At 37.9% G+C, this 22,309-nt stretch overlaps 1 protein-coding gene across 2 annotated transcripts in view; it reads right to left on the bottom strand.

Annotated features, from left to right (window-relative positions):
• Positions 1-1,047: 1,047 nt before the first annotated feature.
• The window catches only part of Amph (amphiphysin), a 319,372-nt gene continuing 298,110 nt past the window's right edge, over positions 1,048-22,309 (bottom strand). The window contains exons 7-9 of one of the 2 annotated variants that reach the window (XM_067156011.2): positions 19,137-19,364; positions 5,501-5,643; positions 1,048-3,124 (exon numbers count right to left, since the gene is read on the bottom strand). In XM_067156011.2, the coding sequence (XP_067012112.2) occupies positions 3,044-3,124; positions 5,501-5,643; positions 19,137-19,364 (452 nt within the window). In that variant the 3' untranslated portion in view covers positions 1,048-3,043. The remainder of the gene's footprint in view (positions 3,125-5,500; positions 5,644-19,136; positions 19,365-22,309) is intronic. The other variant, XM_067156012.2, reaches the window with a different exon arrangement.

Here is a 22,309-nt window from a genome sequence, read left to right as displayed (position 1 = left end):
ATTTTGAACTACTGCTTGAAGATTTGTCATTACAAATTTATAGATTGCTATATAAAATTGAATGTACAAATATATATACTATCATATCTGCTAGGGGATGTCTGATCCTACAGAGAGACACATGAGAGAAACTGAGCCCCGACAGTTTCAATGGCAAAGATCACAAAAACTGATTGCAGTTTCTTCCAGGTACCTTGGAACCATGATTTCTGTAACCATTTGCTGCACAACCGTAGTCTCTTAAACTGTGATCTGTGTACCCTAAATTCAGTCCTCAACACAGTACAGTTGGGCAATCAGTACTGCTAAAAAAGCAACAATCATGATAATATCAAAAACAATAAGTTTTTAAAATTATTACATCCTTTCAAATACTTTGAACACGTAAGATTGATCATTTACACAGCATAAACTGTTAAGAAGGAAGTGTCGACTTAGTACAAGGTAATATAAAAACTTTCCAGTCTGTTAAACACAAAATTTAAATGTAAATTATAACACTATAAACATACCTGTAAAAATACACACTATTATACAAAGAATGACATGTTTTGTTCTACAAGAACATCCTCAGAATCTATCAAATCACTTAAATCATGTATATATATGTACAGTATTGTTTATGTTAAGTAAACTTTTAAATCAGAGAGTTAGGTGATAATATGAACAAATATTAACAAATAATGATTGTATAAGTATTCAACCATCATGTTTATAGTGTTATAATTTATATTGAAATTTGTTGACAGACTGGAAAGTTTTTATGTTACACAGCATAAACAGACATTTAGGGAGGAGCTTCAGTCTTCTGGCTAAGAAATACTATTTACAAAACTATGGCAGCTAATAATTTGATATCTGTGCAATTAGAAAAGGAAAAAAGTGAAAACCAGTAAATCATCAAGAAACTGTAATCCCTTGACATAACAAGGTCTAGTATCTTCATGATCTTCTGAGCAAGTTTACAGTATATTGAGGAAGACACCATTCAGCTATAACACAATTGGTGGCATGTATGATCACATGTTATTGCTTAATATATATATATATGATAACAAAAAATAAAAAATAAATTTATTCTGATAGAGATTTAACAATAATTCTTGTAGACAAAATGCATTACTTAACAAGGTGCTACCTACAACTGTAACTGAAAGGTAAGAAAAACAAAACAGAAATGTTTTTATATGCTTATGTCCTGTAGTTTTTACAAAATAAAAGGCAAACATTCCATAGTCAAGAAATAATACAATATCAGATCTCTAAGGTGGTAAAATTCACATACATGACTTGGTCAACTAACCTTCTTCACACACGCACACGCCAAAGTTTAATGAAGTAACGCGACACCTCAATTATAATTACATTAAATTATTATTTATCAACTGTTAATTATTATAAATCTGTTGTCATCATACTGGTCTGATGAGTAATACTTACTGCACAGGTGGATTACCAGCCTCTGCACATGAATGAATAAACCAAAGTTCAGTAGGTCTTCCAAGTCCTACCCTTAATAACATGATGAACATTTTAGGATCATAAATTTTGTCTAATTGTAGAGAAAATAAAATCCCTTCCAAGAAGGATGATCTCTGGTAAGCATGTAGGCCAGCTCAAATTCTCATTCTATTTCTAACCATGTATGTTAACATGGGTCAATATGAAATAAGAATAGGATCACTAAATATTATATAAAAATTAAGTTACAACATTCTACTAACAGTATCATTCTTTCAAGTCAAACTCTGTCCATAATATTCCATCAAAAGTAGATAATTTTGTTCCCCACCAATACTAAAATACATTAGGCCTGCAATGTGAAAGTTCTCTGGTATTCTTTTAGTCCCATCAGAGGACGCTTAGTAATGCCTCAAAAATGATGGAACATATTATAAATTTTATTTTATTTAGAAATTTGAAGTCATAGCTTGAAATTTACCCAGCAGTACAACAATAATAATATTCTCTTTTAAAGCTTATTACCATTCATGAACAGTAAGACATCAAGATATGTACACATAAATTCAGTAATAGCAGTCAACATACAGTATAAAGAGGATGTATGAATGGAGAAACTTAGCAAATATTACATCATGGCAGTAATCAAATGGAATATAATCTCAGAGCAGGGCAAATGCATATGCTGTACTGAAAAACCGTTACAATGAAGGACTGTCACAAAACTAGACATGATAATGGCAGTGAACATGAAAAGTTGGTGCCATTTGATGTATGTTGTTCATTATATATTTAATATATCATCAATCTCTTATATTATGAACTTCCAAACATTTACAGTGACTGCTAAAACTGAATTTATCATGAGGTAAATTTACAACACACAAACAAAAGTACAGATTTAGCTGTTTTAGTCAATTCACATTGCTCTGATCAAGCATTTTAAGTAATATTTCTTTTGGAAATAAAAGAGTGACTTGTTGGAAAGGAGAAACAGGTTTCAATAGAAACCCAGGCTCAATCACAACAGACAAATATAGTAACTAAAAATTTTGGCTAATCTGGTCTACAAATGCTATGTTATTTTTAGATATTGGTGATTTTATCTTTTATAGCTATGTAAAGGCACTTCAAAAGGTCAGGCAAAGATACCATCAGCTCGTGCAGTGCACCAAACTTTTTGTCAGCATATGAAGCCTGCAAATCTTGTACGAATTTCTTCCTTCTCTTCATGACAAAAGGAACAGACTTCCAAAAAATGGGAGTGGTTTCCTATTATTTTGATTAAGCCAATCAAACAAATAAAAAAAGCTTTTTAACAGGGTACGACACATCCGCTTCGTCCTTGTACTCTTCAGCACTGAGGACTGCCTCTCACTATCACATCACAACTAAACCAAAACCTCTCCAACTAACTGCATTTCACTGAGCACAAAGTACTCTTACTTTGTGGCAAGTAAAAGGAGACATGAAAACAATCCTTCAGAGCCTTATTGTTAAGGTTGCTTGAAGACTCAGAAGAGAGCTGAAGAGTCGTGGTGATCTTGATCCCTGGACATTACGATTTCTTCATTGGTAGATCTCACAGAGGCCGTGTGAAATTAGCAGGGAACATGCCTTTCTCATTCGAGTTTTCTTTTACTCCCATTAGCCATCCTTCCTCCTGTTCAGACAGACAATCAGACAGCATGTAGCAATAAATATACATACAATAGTATTTGTAACAAGATAGACCTAGGGCCGATGACCTTCGATGTTAGGCCCCTTAAAACAACAAGCAACAAGCAAGATAGACCTACACCCAAGGAGGATTTATGGGATGTGTTTATATAATATTTTAAATTATTGTTGTAACATTTCGTTAGTTGGAATATATTTAGTATTTTTTCACAGTTGTCCTATCATACAACATTTTCTCAAGAGTGGCTCAGTTGTAACTGATCGGCTTGAGTGCATTTTTTGGAGTCTCCATGAAACTAATGAAAATTGGTGTTAAAGAATATATTTTTGTTAGGTTTATTTTGTAATAGGAATCTTATTAAGTGTAGTTTAATGTTGTGTGCAATGCAGTGCAACATGAGGTAATGAATGTTTAGAAGAAAAAAATTGGTAGCACTCTACACAGGTGGTTAACCTGCGTTTATGTTGAGTCTCAAGCTCTCTGAGGCAGAGAGTAGCCTAAAGATCAAGGAACAAAGTTTCAAAACTTCAGAGTGTGAAGAAATAACAACTTAGAAGTTTCCTTAGAAGCTGTTTCTGTAATATAAAACACAAGTATAACAAAGAAGATTGTTCATACTTAGATATCCCCTCAAGATTTCATAACTTCTTGTGGCAACCACAGGACCCTAAGCTAAGTTGAGCAATGGTTCTGCTAATTTGTGCCAGGCAACCCTCTGTTATCTTCCCTGTCTGACATCTCTCATTCAATTCTTATTATTTACCAACCCTGTTGGTCCTATGTTTGCAGGGCTGAGGGAGTCTATAATTTCCTCATTTAGCAAAGGAATGTTCTTCATGAGCTGTACAAAAAGTTCCCAGATGACAACAGAAATTGTTTAGCAACACTTGGATCCTTGCCACACTCTGATGAAAGTAAAGAAATCCTTCAATGACAAAATGTTTGTGGTCAGGGAGTTTCCCTGGCATTATTCCCTTAGAAAACATATGGGCTGTTTGTAAAACTTATATGTTCAACAAAAACACACATGATAGACAGACTCTCTAACCAGAGTGAGGTATCATGATGATGAACTTAAAAGTATGAGATCAAAGCCTGTAGATCTATTCCAATTTAGAAAACAAAAGGAGGGCATTTTAGCCAATTACCCTTCAGTGAAGCAGACCATTCATGTACCGCATCACCCAGCACATGGAGGCAATTCTGGTGTGAGCACTATGAAAATGTGGGAGGCCTATTTAAAAATTCACTGTTACTAAAATGTGGCTGAAATTAGTTTCAAACGTTTACGAGTAGAGACTCAAAAGTATGGTGTAATCCAATTATTCTCTGATTTATTCAAAACTTTGATTACTTCACTTACATTCAAACTGTGCCCTGCCTTCTTTTGTAACATGCAATGTCACATCTCATACCGAAAGCAAGCTGAGCAATTACAAGTTGTAAAATGTTTCAAGGCATTGATAGACTTATAGGAATCCCTGAATAAGGTCAAAATACATATTGACTGGAGCCTACAGAAGGTTCTAATTATATAAACTTGAAAATTTAATCAGTCCCACATCCACTACAATGCACTAGAATGCTAAAGCTATGCACACAATAGCAAAGACTTGATGAAATTTTATTAGGAAAATAAAACTGAATTCTGACCTGATTATATCAATATGCAAATCAATGAAAAGATTAGGGCCATTTGGACCTGTCTTCCATCTAACCAGCTTATGAGATACAATGTATATATAATTATAATAATTTCCTTTCCTATAAACCTACGTATGGAAACATCACAAAGTGAACCAAGCATCAGCCAGAATGCAGCGATGAGTTAAGTCTACAGTATACATAGTTAAGTAAAAAGAGATGAGACTATTTCTGTCTCTCTAAAAAAGAAAAAGAAACACTGACTTGGGATGATTCATGCATGTTCACAAATATACCACTCCTGTCTTGATAGTGTTAAATACAAGCTAGAACAAAATAATTTTAGGCCTACAGAGATCTATACCACATATGGAGGTTGGCAGCATGGGAAGAAAAGGAGCTCTATATGACATATGGAGGTCAGCATCAAGGGATTAAAACATATGCAATAGATGAATATATGGGAAAAATTGTATATGTTATTGTAATGTTCTGATTAACTTTCACAGGACTATAAATAACTGCTCTGAAGGCAGAATTATACGCCCCCAACTATTAACATTTTGTTGAATATTCATCATGACACATAGCTACTGTGCAGAAGATAGACTTATTAGATTCTTATATCAGGATATATCATCTAATTAGTTTTTTAATGAGTTAAGACTTTAATAGAACTGCAGAATAAAGAACCATAGATCATCAGTGCCATACCTGTTCCTCAGGATCATCATACTCTACAACTCTGATGATTTCACCGACATCAAAGGACAGCTCATCAACATCTTCACGTGTGTACTTGTACGTGGCTTTTACTCGATACAGCACACCAGGAGGTAGATTATCAGTCGTAGCACCTGAACAGTGAGAGAAAATGGATTTAACCAACAGCAATACATCACTCATTTAATACAAGAACGTCATAACTCAAGAACAGCCTGTTTTGAGTTATGTATACCATTTTATTGGTTCTTGCATGCACTTTTAATTGGTGTCCACAACTCAAAACAGGGAGTTATGACGTTGCTGTATTAAATGAGCAACATTGTATTACCTACTATTTTTTCAGTTGATGGAGGCAACATGAAAATAATCTATTGTTTTTGCTATATATCCTCACTTATAACAAAAGCAATACTGTAGTAGTTGTACTTTCCAAAACATAGAGTGCATTATCATAAGATAGGATGCATAATGCTCAGGACAGAACAGCTTTAGCAATGAAATCTAAACTTGCAATTTACTACAGCATAGCAACACACAATAAGCCAAAATGCAGATATAAGTTGGTAAGCAACTAAATAATTCTAGCAACATATTTTACCTCATGCAATCATCAACTACACTAACTAAAAATGAATAATGAAGTAGTACATTATAAGCATTCACTGACTAAGAACAACGAAGAGGGACACAATAATCTCTCTCTTCAAAGAACAGAGGACTTCACTGACCAATGGAGACCCTTAAAGAATTAGTTCCTCTTATTGTTATACATCATGTCAACAGCCAGCTGGAACATCACACTAATGATAAAGCATTATTTCCTTTTTTAGTTTAATGTCCGTGATCTCCTCAACTATACAGGTAAAATTAAGTCATTTACAGAAAGGTACATAATAACAGACCAGCATTGGAAGAGGGAGCAAGAGAAAAGGAAATGTATATCAACTATACAGGTAAAATTAAGTCATTTACAGAAAGGTACATAATGACAGACCAGCATTGGAAGAGGGAGCAAGAGAAAAGGAAATGTATAAACACAAAATCATAAAACTACAACGATAATCTGCACATCTTCATAAAATGCCGTCTTCAAACAGATTGGATCTCTCTGTATTAATTCCAGTTCTTCTACATCCACTCTTTCTCAGCCCCCAACGAGCTCATATCTGGTTCCCAGATTCATGGGGCGGATGGGCATCAATACTCACTGAGAGGCCAATATGACAGATATCTGGTCTTGATGTGAGAAGTAATAATTTAAAATTTTGTGTGGTTATTTCTATCCTGAAGAGGGTCTGCCATATATAGGAAATTGTTGTTTGTGTGGTGGTTGATAATGTAGTGGACAGCACACACACTCAGTCCCCAAGCCAAGTGCATTAACTGTTTAAGATTCCTTGACCCAACCAGGAATAGAATCTGGAGCTCCTAGAACCAAAGGCCAAGACACTGAACACTTGGACATGTAGCCAGACAATGTGGAAAGTATAGGATAAGAATAAAAGCTGGATAAAGATAGGATAAAGCAGGGCCTCTCAGGGTGCATTGCGCGATACAAGGTGCATTAGAGGACTTCGCTAGGTTGACCACAGTGCAGATCACCCACTCCTCGATTTTGAGCAATAGCTCTCTCTCTCTCTTTTTCCCTACGCCTGTCTCGCTCCCTCCGCCTGTTTCCCCTCTTCCTAACTCGCTCTGCAGCGCTCCACCATCCGAGCTGAGCTTAGCCAAGTCACACCCACGCATGGTGCACAGAACCTCTGCGCCTCGGTTTACACAGGTGAGATTTTGGGCGTTTGAGAGGCTCTGGGATAAAGGAAGATAAAGATGGATACAAGTGTACTCACAAGGACAAGGACAGAAGAGCAGTATTTCACTTTTTTCTTCTTGTATCTTCCCTGTTCCAATTTTTATCTGGTTTTCTTCTTATCCTACACTTCCTGTACCAAGAAGGCCACTTAATGAGTTTTGATTTTTGCCCTCCTGATGAAGCCGAGAAGCAGAAATGAGCTCGTTGAGGCTGAGAAGAAACAGAAGGATTGGTTTTGATGATGAGAGAGACACCCTGTTTGAAAACAGCATTGTATGAAGATGTGGAGATTGTCCTTGTTTCCTCTTCTGTTGCTGACCTGTCTTTGTGCTTATCCTATTATGTATTTCTATTAGTGTTCCTAGCTTTCTCTATATGACCTCACTTTTATTTGTCTGTTCCTTTTCAATACTTATCAACGTGCAGAGTAAGGGCTAATAACTCTCCAACAAAGTTTATTAATACACTGACTGACAGAGCAAATGCAGCACCAAGAAGGAGTGGTCAGAACTTTATGCCAATTGCAGGGTAGACTGACGTCACTGAGGTATGCTCATGATGTGAAATGCGCCGCTGTGCTGCGCACGTAGCGAACGATAAATGGGACACGGCGTTGGCGAATGGCCCACTTCGTACCGTGATTTCTCAGCCGACAGTCATTGTAGAACGTGTTGTCGTGTGCCACAGGACACGTGTATAGCTAAGAATGCCAGGCCGCCGTCAACGGAGGCATTTCCAGCAGACAGACGACTTTACGAGGGGTATGGTGATCGGGCTGAGAAGGGCAGGTTGGTCGCTTCGTCAAATCGCAGCCGATACCCATAGGGATGTGTCCACGGTGCAGCGCCTGTGGCGAAGATGGTTGGCGCAGGGACATGTGGCACGTGCGAGGGGTCCAGGCGCAGCCCGAGTGACGTCAGCACGCGAGGATCGGCGCATCCGCCGCCAAGCGGTGGCAGCCCCGCACGCCACGTCAACCGCCATTCTTCAGCATGTGCAAGACACCCTGGCTGTTCCAATATCGACCAGAACAATTTCCCGTCGATTGGTTAAAGGAGGCCTGCACTCCCGGCGTCCGTTCAGAAGACTACCATTGACTCCACAGCATAGACGTGCACGCCTGGCATGGTGCCGGGCTAGAGCGACTTGGATGAGGGAATGGCGGAACGTCGTGTTCTCCGATGAGTCACGCTTCTGTTCTGTCAGTGATAGTCACCGCAGACGAGTGTGGCGTCGGCGTGGAGAAAGGTCAAATCCGGCAGTAACTGTGGAGCGCCCTACCGCTAGACAACGTGGCATCATGGTTTGGGGCGCTATTGCGTATGATTCCACGTCACCTCTAGTGCGTATTCAAGGCACGTTAAATGCCCACCGCTACGTGCAGCATGTGCTGCGGCCGGTGGCACTCCCGTACCTTCAGGGGCTGCCCAATGCTCTGTTTCAGCAGGATAATGCCCGCCCACACACTGCTCGCATCTCCCAACAGGCTCTACGAGGTGTACAGATGCTTCCGTGGCCAGCGTACTCTCCGGATCTCTCACCAATCGAACACGTGTGGGATCTCATTGGACGCCGTTTGCAAACTCTGCCCCAGCCTCGTACGGACGACCAACTGTGGCAAATGGTTGACAGAGAATGGAGAATCATCCCTCAGGACACCATCCGCACTCTTATTGACTCTGTACCTCGACGTGTTTCTGCGTGCATCGCCGCTCGCGGTGGTCCTGCATCCTACTGAGTCAATGCCGTGCGCATTGTGTAACCTGCATATCGGTTTGAAATAAACATCAATTATTCATCCGTGCCGTCTCTGTTTTTTCCCCAACTTTCATCCCTTTCGAACCACTCCTCCTTGGTATTGCATTGTCACTGTCAGTCAGTGTATATCATAAAAGAAAATGCGACTTTCACATAAATCTCTCTCTATATAAAATAACGTCCTGACTGACTGATTCATCAACGCCGAGGGAAACCTAAAAGTAATGAAATTTTGAGGATACATTTATATTACAATGTAGGTGCTTACTAAGGACGGATTTTTGGATATTCCATCGATAAGGGGTTTAAAAGTGGGGTGAATTTTTAAAATGAGTATATCTATATCTCAAAAACGTAACAGTTTAAAGCTGTGAAAATTGGTATGTGGAATTTCCTTTAAAAATAAGAAAACACTTTTTTTTGTTTCCAGAAATTCCTCTAAAGGGGGGGGGGGGGGGGTGAAAAAAAGTTAAAAAGAGGTTGAATACCTTTTATGAGGACACTTATATCTGAAAAACTTACAGACATAAAAATTGGTATTTGGAAACTCCTTTAAAAATAAACACACATTTTTTTTGTTTTGGGAAAATCCAATTAATGGGAGGTGAACAGGAGTGACAAAGGGGATACATTTTTAAAAAAGACTTTACATAAAGTACATCTCAGAAATGTAACCTGTTACAGACATGAAAATTGGTATTTGGAATCAACCATAAAAGTAAAGAAACAATTTGTTTTAGGAGAATCCACTTAAGAAGAACTGAAAAAGGGGGTGCATTTTTAAAATTAGCATATCTACAGTACATGTCAAAAATTTAACATGTTACAGGCGTGAAAAATTGGTATTTTTAATCTCTTTAAAAAATTTTTTTTTTTTGCTTTTGGAAAAACCACTTCGGGGGGGGGGGGTTAAGGACTCAAAAAGGAGTTGAATTGTTTTTATTAGCATATTGATATCCCCAAAACTGAATATGTTACAGACGTGAAAATTGGTATTTGGAGTTACCTTTAAAACTAAAAAAATATGTATCTTTTTGTTTTGGGAAAATCCACTTAAAAGGAGGGGGGGGTGAAAGAATTGAATAGTTGAATTCTTTGTATGAGGATACTTATATTGCAAAAACTAAAGATGTTGCAGATGTGAAAATTGGTATTTGGAATCTCCTGTAAAACTAAAGAAACATGTATTTTTTTGTTCTCGGAAAATTCACTTAAGGGGGAGGGTGAAATGAAGTGAAAAATTCTGAAACCTTTCTATGGGGATACTCATATATCAAAAACTGAAGGTTACAGTTGTGAAAATTGGTTTTGGAATCTCCTTTTAAAATGAAGAAACATGCACTTTTTGAAGGGGAAATCAGCTTAAAGGAGTGGAGGGGTGCTGAAAAAGAAGTTGAATTCTTTTTATGAGGATACTTATATCTCAAAAATGGAAGATGTTACAGACATGAAAACTGGTATTTGGAATCTCCTTTAAAAATAAAGAAACACGTACTTTGGGGGGGGAATTCTGAAAAAAGAGTTTAATTCTTTTCTTAAGAATACTTATATCTGAAAAACTTAAGATGTTATAGACAAGAAAATTTGTTTTTGGAAAATCCACTTAAGAATTGAAAAAAGGGTGAAGTTTTAATATGAGTACCAGTATATCTACAGTATATGTAAAAAAATATAACATGTTACAGACGTGAAACTTGGTATTTGGAAAGTCCTTTAAAAATACAGGAAAGTGTATTTCTTTATGTTTTTGGAAAAGGTATTTAACGGGGATGAAAAGATGTGAAAAAAGAGTTGAAATATTTTTTCACAAGGATACTTACGAAGTACATCTCAAAAACTGAAGATGTTAGAGACGTGAATATTGGTGTTTGGGATCTGCTTTGAAAATAAAGAAACATGTAATTTTTTTGTTTTCAGAAAATCCAGTTAGGTGGGGGTGGGTTGGGGGAAGGACTGATAAAAGGGTTGAATTACTTTTATGGGGAAACTTATATGTCAAAAACTGAAAATGTTACAGACGTGGAAATAAGTATTTGTAATCTCCTTTAAAAATAAAGAAACACTTTTTTTTTTTTTTTAAGTTGAGAGAAGACTGTTTATCACATGTACAGTTCTATGTCGCATCTTAGTCCAAAAGGCAATACCACAAATATGGTTTACAAAGACTTTCTGGGATAAATGAAACTCATTTTTTGGTGAGTTTTTATACTTTATGGATTTTTAAATAATGTCTGAGTACAGTACCGAGGAACTATTACTTTTATCAAATTACGAAATCCACGCGAGCGAAGCCGCGGGTAACTGCTAGTTATACAATATGGGATTAGAACAATTAATTCACACAAAGCACTAGTTCTTGCACGGGACACCCACCATGGTGATAACACTGGATTAGATGACAGAAGGCAAGAGGAAAGGGAACTACTTAACATCAGTCAAGTTTTCAGAAAACAACAAGAAGTACAGCATAAAACACATATGGCACTATTAGATATCAAGAGTAAGTGATCTTGTAATGGTTAAGAGGGGGGTTCTTGCAAGGCAGTAGTATTAGACCTTTCTCTTCTCATTATGGCCTGCTAGGGACTTCAGTAGCTGCCTCTGTGGATCCGTGGTAGAGTGTCGACCTCCGGATCCCAAGATAGCGGATTCAAACCCGGCAGAGGTAGTTGGATTTTTGACAGGCGGAAAAGAAGTCCATTCAATACTCCATGTCGTACGATGTCGGCATGTAAAAGATCTCTGGTGATACATTTGGTATTTACCTGACAAAATTAATTAAAATCTCAGCCATAGACGCCCAAGAGAGATCCGGTTTACTCTGTCTGCCATCTAGTGGGCCTAGAGTAAAACGGAACGTCGAAACTGATGAGCAGACAGCCAGATAGCGTCAAATCAAAATGTCTGCACACGGTAGCTGAGGCCATACGATTATTATTATTATTATTATTATTATTATTATTATTATTATTATTATTATTAGGGACCTCAGTTTCTCAGACTTCGATGTTTCCTCTTCCTTTCTTCCCAATACTCCTTCATCCTCTCTCTATGTTTGTTCTTTCTCTCCTTAGACCTGGTTTCTTTTCCCTGTTGCCTTGGAAACCTTCCCTACTTAACACTTCATTTCTAAAAATACCTCTTTTCTAGATTTCTTTTTCTCCTATTTTATTTCTTTCCTCTGAATCCAGGTTGTAGTTGACTTTTTCTCCCAAAGATATTTAAATATCATATTTGTCATTCTGTTTATTATTTCTTACTTATATAAATGATATGAGTAAACAACTGGAAACACATGAGGCCTTTTGCTGATGATGTTATACTGTGTAGAGTAAAAAATAAAGTACAAGATCATGAACTACAGGAAGACCTCAACAATGTTGTAAGATGGACAGCAGATAATGGTATGATGGTAAATGGAGTGAAAAGTCAGGTTGTAAGTTTCACCAAGAGGAAAATAACTCTCAGTTTTAATTACTGTGTTGCCGGAGTGAAACTTGGAGACATCATCCAAGAATGGGCTGGAATTTAGTATTGAAAGACTTTTCCATCTCGCAAGAGATTGCCACAGAATTCACCAAAGTGATTGCCAATGTCAGGGAAAGGAGTGAAAGTCCTCCTTATAGGGATCACTGTAAGTATCTAGGTAATAATATAAGAACATAACTTCATTTGGGTAGTTACATTAACAAGGTTCATATGATTATCAGGGTATTAAGGTGTTATAGTAAAGATGTAAAGGAGAAGGCGTATAAATCACTCTTAAGACCCCAAATAGAGTATGGTGCAGTTGTTACACCACGACTACTTGATACAAGAACAGGAAAAGATGCAAAGGAAATCATCACAATTTGTTCTGGGTGTTTTCTGGCAAAAGAGTACAAAAATGTTGCAAACTTTGGGCTGGGAAGACCTGGGAGTAAGGAGACTAGGTGCTCAACTAAGTGGTATGCTCCGAGCTGTCAGTGGATAGATGGCATGGAATGATACTAGAATAAGCTTGAATTAGTTTTTTAAAGTACGAAAGATAAAATGAAGATAAAGTTGGAATTCAAGAGGACAAATTGGCACAAATATTTGTTTACAGGAAGAGGAGTAAGGGATCAGAATAACTTACTAAGGGAGTCGTTCAATAAATTTCCAACTCCTTTGAAATCTTTTAAGAAAAGACTAGGTGAACACCTGATAGGGAAACTGCCATCTGGGCAATACCCATATCAAGGTTCAGTACCTTTAATTGAAACTGATCTTAATTTTCCCAGACTATACGAGATCATCATCATCTTCATTTCCCATTTCGGGTTGTGAATGAGGCGCCTCCATCGCTGCCTGTCTCTCCACCACTCTTCTCCTTTTTTAAGTACATCTTCCGGTTTTCCTCCTCTCTTCTCTATGCACTCCCACACTGAATCTGTCCATCTCTTTTGGGGTCTACCTCGTGATCTCTTTCCTGTTAATTTCTCTGAAAAAGTTTTTTTTTGGCACACTCCCTTCCCCCATTCTCATCATATGCCCATACCACTTTAGCTTTGTTCCTTCTATCCCGTCTTGAAGTTTCTAAATTCCTGTCCTTTTCCTTATCACTTCATTTCTAATTCTATCCTTTCTGGTCTTGCCCTCGATACCTCTTAGGAATTTCATATCTGTCAGCTGCCTGTATTCTACTTTCCTCTCATTTTGTTGCAGTCCACGATCCATCTGCATAGGTTAATATGGGTTTATAATAGGTTGAACATAATACTTTCTTACATTTCTTCGGGACATCTTGGTTCCACAAAATACCCCTTACACTCTGGTAGAAGCTGTTTGCTTGCTGTATTCTTCTGTGATCACACTTCCCAAGTACCTGAAACTTTTAACCACTTCCAAATTTTACCATTCAATTTTATCTTTCCCCTTCCTTCCTTCCTTCCTTCCTTCCTTCCTTCCTTCCTTCCTTCCTTCCTTCCTTCCTTCCTTCCTTCCTTCCTTCCTTACCCTTGTCATCACTATTGTTTTAATTTTCTCTGTGCTTACTTTCATCCCGAATTTTTCTATCTCTTGATTCCATACATCTACTTGTTTTTGCATTTTTATTTCATCCTCACCCCATATCACTACATCATCTGCAAACAACATGGCTTTTGTTGCCTCTCTTCCCAATCTCTATTTAATGTTCTTATGAATTTCATCCATGATTATGATGAATAGTATAGGGGATAGTACACTTCCCTGTTGGAGACCAGTTTCAACTTTAAACCATTTTGTTTTTCCTATACTAGTCTTCACACTACTAGCACAATTTTTGCACACAGCTTTTATCATTTGCACTTCCACTCTGTTAACTTGTTTCTCCCTTAATGTGTCCCATAACAACTGTCAATAAATGTCATCGCTAAGTCTTTTCCAAACTCCCATCTTTTCTCCATCATATGTCTTAACCCATTAGTGTATAAAGTTATTTTTGTCCTGCCACCATCCTGGCTACAAATGTGATTCAACAATGAATGCTAAGAATTGAGAATAATGTATTCTTGTTTCCTGTTAGCTACAGCCTTTCTCAAGGGAAAGAAAGTACTGTGGGCTTAAAACCATGCATAAAATTCGTACTTTTTCTCATTTTTAAGACGTCCGAAATCCGATTTTTCGGACGCTATGCACTAAAAGATCAGGTCAAACGTTGATCTGTCTTTCCTAAAACCATACTATTCTTCCATTTCTCCTTTTAGCTTCCTCCAGAGTCTTCCTTCCAATACTCTCTCAAATATCTTAGCTACATGGGCAATAACCTCAGCCCTTGTGGGGATAGGGGATCCGTACAGTACGCAGGGCTGGTTGAAATACCCAATACAACCCGCGGACCAACATGTAGCCCAATTCCTGGGGACTTTAAAATACCCCTCTCCAGGGGTCACAAATATGGAGGGCCCTTGCCCTGGGTTATGGGTGAAGACCTCAATGGCATCTACTGCAGAGAAGATGGACTTCAGTATGGTGGAGATGGTGGAAGGGGCTAACCCGTAGCATCTGTACTCCAGAGGAGCGACTACAAAAGGCGTCTGACTCCATGTTAGGGGCAGCCTAATTTGAACCTGGCAGAAGGTAATAAAATGGCTTTGGGAGTGCCAAACCCATTGTACAAACAGCCTAAAAAATGAATGTGAGTGAATCGAGGCCTTGGAAAATGCTAGAGCATCACCCTGAAGTGATGCGCAGTTCCCGGTGCTCTGGGGGGAACTGTCAGAAGTGGGCTACCAGACATCACAAGAATCGGTATCATCAATGTCATGACTTTGAATGGCAAGGTAGAAGAACTGATAGATATATGGAGAAGAAAGACATAGCAATGATGGGAATGAGTGAGATAAAATGGAAGGGCAAAGGTCAAAAAGAATTGAAGAAAGGGTATAGATTATATTGGAGTGGAGGAAATATGGCAAGAAATGGTGTCGGTGTTATATTGAGAGAAGACCTAGCGCAATATGTCGACAAAATTGACCAGATCAGTGACAGGATAATTAAAGTTGGACTTGAGAGTGGAATCAAGGATTTTATACAGGTTTATGCACTCCAATCGTGGAATGCACATGAATGTTTAGAAGAGTTTCTAGAAGAACTGGAAAGTTGTATTGAAAACAAGGTTATAACAATGGGAGACATGAATGCACATGTTGGAACAGACAGGGAAAGGAAGAGATTATTGGCCCCTACAGTTATGGAAACCAAGATGAAGAAGGAGATTTGGTAATAGATTTTTGTACAAGGAATGGATTAATTGTTGGCAATATGTGGTTTAGAAAAAAATAACTCACAAAATAAAACTATACCAATCAATGAGAGAGAAAGAGAGTGTAAAGGAACAAACTCCATGGTCCTATGGCCCTGATGGGCCTTGACCTACAGGGTGACTGCTACTCCACCTCAAGGCCTACAGATTATGGGGCAACATATGGTCAGTGTGATGAATCCTCTTGGCTGTTAGTCTCGGCTTTTTAGACAGGGGCTGTTATCTCACCATCAGACAGTGCCTCAATTGTTCTCCTGTCAGCTGAGTGGACCTCGACCAGCCCTCAGATCCAAGTAAAAATCCCTGATATGGCCAGGAATTGAACCCCAAGCCTCCAGGTATCCCTGGATCGCGAGGCTGGCACAATTGTCAAAAAGGAGCTTAGGTTTGGTTTAGACAAAAGGTGTGGAGGGTGTTCCTATATTAGGTCCATTGAGAGAGATTTATGGTTTCATAATCATATAAATATTTCTACGCCGCTTTCTGCTTCTAGCACAACATCAGGGAATGAACATTCAAAGTCTTCGTGGGCATTTAGTGGCTGCAATGCTGTTGAATGACAAGTTTCATTCCTTCGTTGAAAAAATAATCTAACACCAGAACAAATCTACAACACTGATGAATCTGGTCTTTTCTGAAAAATGATGCCTTCACGTCTCAATCTCGTTAATATAAATCCAAATTTCAGTACTGTAGATATGAATTACATGGGAAATATATGGGTCATGATGCAAATCAAGATGGGTACAAGCAACTAGAAGAGCATGATGACATTGCATATGTGCAACACATACACTCAACAAAATGATGGAGAATCCAAACAGTTAGTTGACACAGTAGAAGATAAAATCTCACTGTCTACTGCAATGAAAGTGGTTGACACATTGATCAATTTCTTTGAACTTATCAATTAAAGTAATGTTTCATTATTTGTGACTTTCAATTTTCTGTGTAACAGATAACGGAGGTTCTACTGCCTGCAACAACTCAAAATCTCACAATATCTGATATCTTGGTGATGGGAATTGTAAAAAATGGGTTATATGTGATAATGCTTGACACTGTATTCTGTACACTTCTGTGAAATAGTAGAACCAATAATTCTTAAAATAAACCATTGAACTGTTTAAATGTAATAATAAATTAATACAGTAATTCCAAATATCCAACCTGATCCTCCAGAAAGCAATTTGAGAAACTATTTGAGAAACACCAATTTAGACTACCATGAAGATAAGATTCATATTCAATGACAGAAAGTGCTCCAACAACTCTACCAAGAGGCACAGAGCTGTGTTCAAATCCAGACTGGCAGATGAGAGAAATTTGAAACTAAGAGAAAAGTCCAACAGAGTGTTGTATCAAACATCAAAAGAACAGCAGTGAAGTCTGTGTATTGCATGACTGATATCCATACCTTTAAAACAAAGTTTAAAACTGTGAAAAGAAAAAGAAAAACAAAACAAACTAATGAAACAAGTGGCGAGGTGCTTCAGCGTGATATATATAGTAGCTTCATTTCACAACATGAAAATATCTGCAAACACTGTAAGAATTATGGGAAAAGAACTCAACAAAATTTGCTACAATTACTAGTTTAAAAACAGCTATCACTGACTGGAATGGAAATCATTTGCAAAAGTTAAAGTAAATTCATAAAAATATAATATTTTGTTTAACATAGTAGCCCATAAACAAATTATTTTGGATGTGTCCTTCACATTCCTTGATTGAGTGAACTGAAGAGTGCACCATTTCTGGTTGGTGTGCTGAACAATATCATCAAAGCATTTCGTTAGTGACAAAGAAAGGCGGAGATGAGTGTTAGCAACCGTCTTCACATGAGTATTTTGTTATCAAATCGTACAGTACTTGAGGCCCATCAATTTTATGTTGGACAATGAATTTTCCATTATACGGTAAATTGTCCTCTGTGTCAAGATTTTCTTCATTCTCCTCCACTGACTGTTCCAAACGAGATAGAATATCACTGACCAAATACCACAGAAGTGTCAGGTAAGATTACTGCTTGAGTAAGACAACTTTACCAAGAGACACAGAGTTGTGTTCAAATTCAGGCTGGCAGGTTGGAGCAGTTTGAAAGTAAGAGGGTATTTGTCTATATCCAGTCCAATTGAATGATGCAATCAAAGCTGAGAAGAATGAAGTTCCTTCCTTCCTGTCTCCAGATGGAAAGGAGAAACAAAATAAGAAATGAGGAATTTTGCCAACAGCTTGGGTTGGAAAGGAGTTAGCCAATAACATTAAAACTGAATAGACTAAAGTACAGCGTTTTCCCTAGGACCTTTATAATGGGCGCACCATCCTGCTGTTTTTACAGACCATCCGGCTAACATAACCTAGATATGTGCTAGTTACATAGTATTAATACATATTGAAGTCATTGGGTGCTCCAAACTAAAATGTAAATACTGTAAAATTGTTTATGTAAATGATAAATCTTCATTATTGTCAGCATAATTGCATCAATTACATCAGAGTTTAAATGTTTAACTTGTCTATCATGTAATGTGTGTGAGCAGTGCCTGGATTAGCATGGAATCTCATGCGGGCTCGATTCCGCATACGTCACAAAACCCATATGGCACTCCACAGCAACTGGGTAGTAAGCTCCGATGTTCTGCAATTGTAAATGAGCAGTAGAAAGTTCAAAATACACTCATGTCTTTTTCGTGAAAATACCACTGAAAAAGTTTAATTTTGCAGTTCATGTTTCCTGTCTGATATTATATTAATGACCTGAGGGGAAGCAATGAAATGTTATCGTATTCATTTTCTATGCAGTATTCCCCTCCTGGTTACTCATTCCTGCCACCCAGCTGACAAAAATTTCTGGGGAGAACACTGAAGTGGTATGGCCATATGAAAAGAATAGTCCCTGAAGGACTCCAAAAATGTACTTTGATCAGATTGGGTCAGGCAAAAAGGTCGCAAGAAAGGCCCGGAGACATCTGGAAACAACAAGTATGGTGATACTTGGCCAAGAGAGACACAGGACGGCAACAAAAACTAGAATGAATTGGAAGAGGCTAATTTATAACTGTACTCACTTATTGGAGTGTATACATGATTATGACAATTGCAGGACAGTTGAAAGTTGATTACATATACTCAGAAAAGAATGAATACCACTTCTCAAGGATTAACTAGTATACATGAAACATGTTCAACCAATTTAAATCATAAACATGTCTTATCAATATCACTTGTTTAAAATAGTTCTCTTTAATTAGCATATGAACTGATGAACCTGTAGGGAAGATACTCACCCACTGGAATATCATACAGCTCCTCGACTTTCTTGTTGTTATTGGGTGATCCAGGGCTCGGCGGCTTATCGTTACCATTTACCTGGGCAGGTGGTGATAATACTGGACTGTCCTCAATGGAGGGTTTGGTTTCCAGGCTGAGATTTGGTTTGTGTTCGGTAATGGTGGCATTTATTGAGGCAGGAGATGTACTTGTAGGGGTAGTGGGAGGGGTGGGGGAGTCGTCCGCTGCAACACAACAACACAAACACACTGTCAAAACAAACACATGCACTTAAAACACATCACAGTTAAAGCAAACCCGTGGAATTATCCAAGTACAGGGAGTTCAAGGAGTCATAAGAAATAAAAGTATTAATTATTATATTACAGTTGCTGAAACAAATCACTGAAATGTAAAGCATAATTATTTACAAATAATTTCTGTGATTTGCAGCGTTAGATTAAACTCAAAGTGCACACAACCTCTGTAGCTGTGTACCTATTACACAACCTTTCACTACCGCTCCAATGAGGAGAGCCCATCCTCATTCAGCACACACAAAATCATACCAAGAACATCAAGAAGAAATACAAAAACCAAGGACAGAGAAACCATAACCAGAAATTTTCAATACAGTGGATCGTTGATTGTCCAAATTTCAGTGACCTGAAATATTCCTTCTTGGAAATTCCCATTTGCAAGTTCATTTATTCTTTACTGACAATCTTCTGCATTCTGTTTTGTCAGATACCATTCATAAATGCAATACAGCAACTAAACAGTTCTCCTCTGAAATATAAATTGTTGACTCAAATAAGTGGGAACTTGTGTTTCAGTTAAGAAAACCTGATGAATGTGTTGTGTTACCTTGTATTGTGTTCTGCACTAGTTTTCTAATCCTATCCATTGTACACTATCTTTAAATAAACAAAATTGCAATGTGCTAACAAGAATAGAAATTTCAAACCATCTTGCAAAAGGGGAAAGTCGATCTTCTCTAGGAAGACTGTACAAAATGGGAGAATCCATCACCTATGATACTAAACTAAATAACATTATCCTACAGAAACCTTTCAGATTTACTCATTCTGTGATTTCTAGGTTCAGTTATCTAAAGAATCAAATGTCCAAAACTCAGTGGCGAAGCTATTAGTCAATGAATGGGTAGGGAGGAAATATTATCTTAAAGTTTTTTCTAGAGTAGTTCCAAACGTCGGTCAGCCCTCGGTGTAGGGTTAGCGTGCCTGCTTCTTACTCAGAGGCCCAGGGTTCGATTCCCGGCCAGGTCAGGTTTATTTACTTCGATATGAGGGCTGGTTCGAGGTCCACTCAGCCTACGTGATTGGAATTGAGGACCCATCTGATGGTGAGATGGCGGCTCCGGTCTGGAAAACCAAGAATAAAGGCCGAGAGGATTCGTCGTCCTGATCACGCGACACCTCATAATCTGCAGGCGTTCGGGGTGAGCAGCGGTCGCTTGGTAGGCCAAGGCCCTTCAGGGCTGTTGCGCCATGGTGTTTGGTTTTTAGTTCCAAACGTCTCGTTTTCTTGGTTGCAAAATGGTCAATCACACTGTCCTTCAATACTTGGTCACTCATCAATTCCTTCACAAGCATTCTATCGATAAAATTGGTACTAAGACTGCTGAGTCTTTCATTGTTCTTGTATTACACAAGTATGTCCATATCTTCTTCAGAGTGCTCATACTCCTTTCCAGAAGATGAACTCTTTTTGAGGATCTACTAAAAAAATGAATGAAACGCTATCAGATTATGAATGAACCGATGTGGACTGGAGATGGTTTCGAATGTACTGTTCCTGTTTTGAAAGAAGATCTAACAACTCTAGGTTGATCGAGTCTTCCCCTTCAGAATGACTTCGAAATCCAAGCTCCTGTTTCCCAAGAAAACACACAATGTCAACAAATCTCTCAACAACAAGCCGACTTCTTTGTTATGTTTAACGGCTTGAATTCTTGAACCTTAAGATAAAGAATATTCTATCATATCGCGCCCCAGTAAACGGATCTCTCTTCATTCTGAATGTTTATTTGAATTTTGATGCTAATTTGCTTTTTTAAGAAAGATTTTTGTAACGGTTACCCCATTTAAAGTCTTTTTTTTCATCACCAAACAAAACACTCTTATAACATAAAAGCTTCTTGCTTTCGGAACAGGCTGTTAACCATGAATATCGTGTATACCAAGAAAATTGAAATGTTCTCGCTACTTTACCGTCAAAATACTTAATATCCAAATTATGTATACATCTTTTGTTTTCGGCTTCACATTTCTCTTTGTAAGTCCAATATGAGAACGGTTTACGTTTTAAATAGTTCAAAAGACTCCTTAAGTTCCAGAGTTTCATCCAGATGATGCCAGTCTTGTCCATGTCTGACTTGTCACAAATAAAGCTAATAATGCATTTATTGCCTACTAATTCAAAAGAATAACACGCAATTAACAATACGGTACTTCATTGTCACCTTCGCCGGGGAGTTTCTGCACTCTCAAATAACAGACGAGGCATGCCTCTCTGGGGTCTAGACCTTGCGGAGAGAGGAGCGCGGGCGGTAACCTATCTTTCCTCCACCACCCCGCTCCAGTCACCAAGCTGAAAGAAGGAAAAAAAAAAAAAGTCCTGGGTGAGAAGTTTCAGACTGCCTCCCTGTCAGAACAAGTAGTCTGCTGTCACCATCTAGCGGGGCGATGAGCGAATCACATCATCTGCTGTCATCATGTAGCATATATCAAATAGAGATTATTGTTGATTTAACACAATAACAACGGCAGATAAATTTGTTATGATATTTAGTTATTTACTGTATGTTTAATCGTATTTCCTAGGGTAGGCATTGCCTCAAATGACTCCAAGTAGCTTCGCCACTGCCAAAACTATAACTGGTACCAATTAATGCTGTCAATTAGTTAGTACCAATTAGTTTGGACAATTGATGTTTTACGTTAATTAAAGACATCCCTACATCTGGCTAAAAGGTAAGTTATCTAAAAAGATTTGTAACAACTATAGTTTTAGCTTTTCTTGCTATACAGTTTAGAACTAATAAGATATTTCTAGGGACATTCAAATTCGATCTTTGATGTGAAGCCTTTTGAGTTCAAACTGAACTGAATAATTCACTGGAATGGTGTGTGTAGTATAGCTGATGGTGTGCGACCATTACTGCACA

The sequence above is a fragment of the Anabrus simplex genome, chromosome 1, assembly GCF_040414725.1.
Source record: "Anabrus simplex isolate iqAnaSimp1 chromosome 1, ASM4041472v1, whole genome shotgun sequence".
NCBI classification, from domain to species: Eukaryota; Metazoa; Arthropoda; class Insecta; order Orthoptera; family Tettigoniidae; genus Anabrus; species Anabrus simplex.
This window is presented reverse-complemented; position numbering and strand designations above follow the sequence as displayed.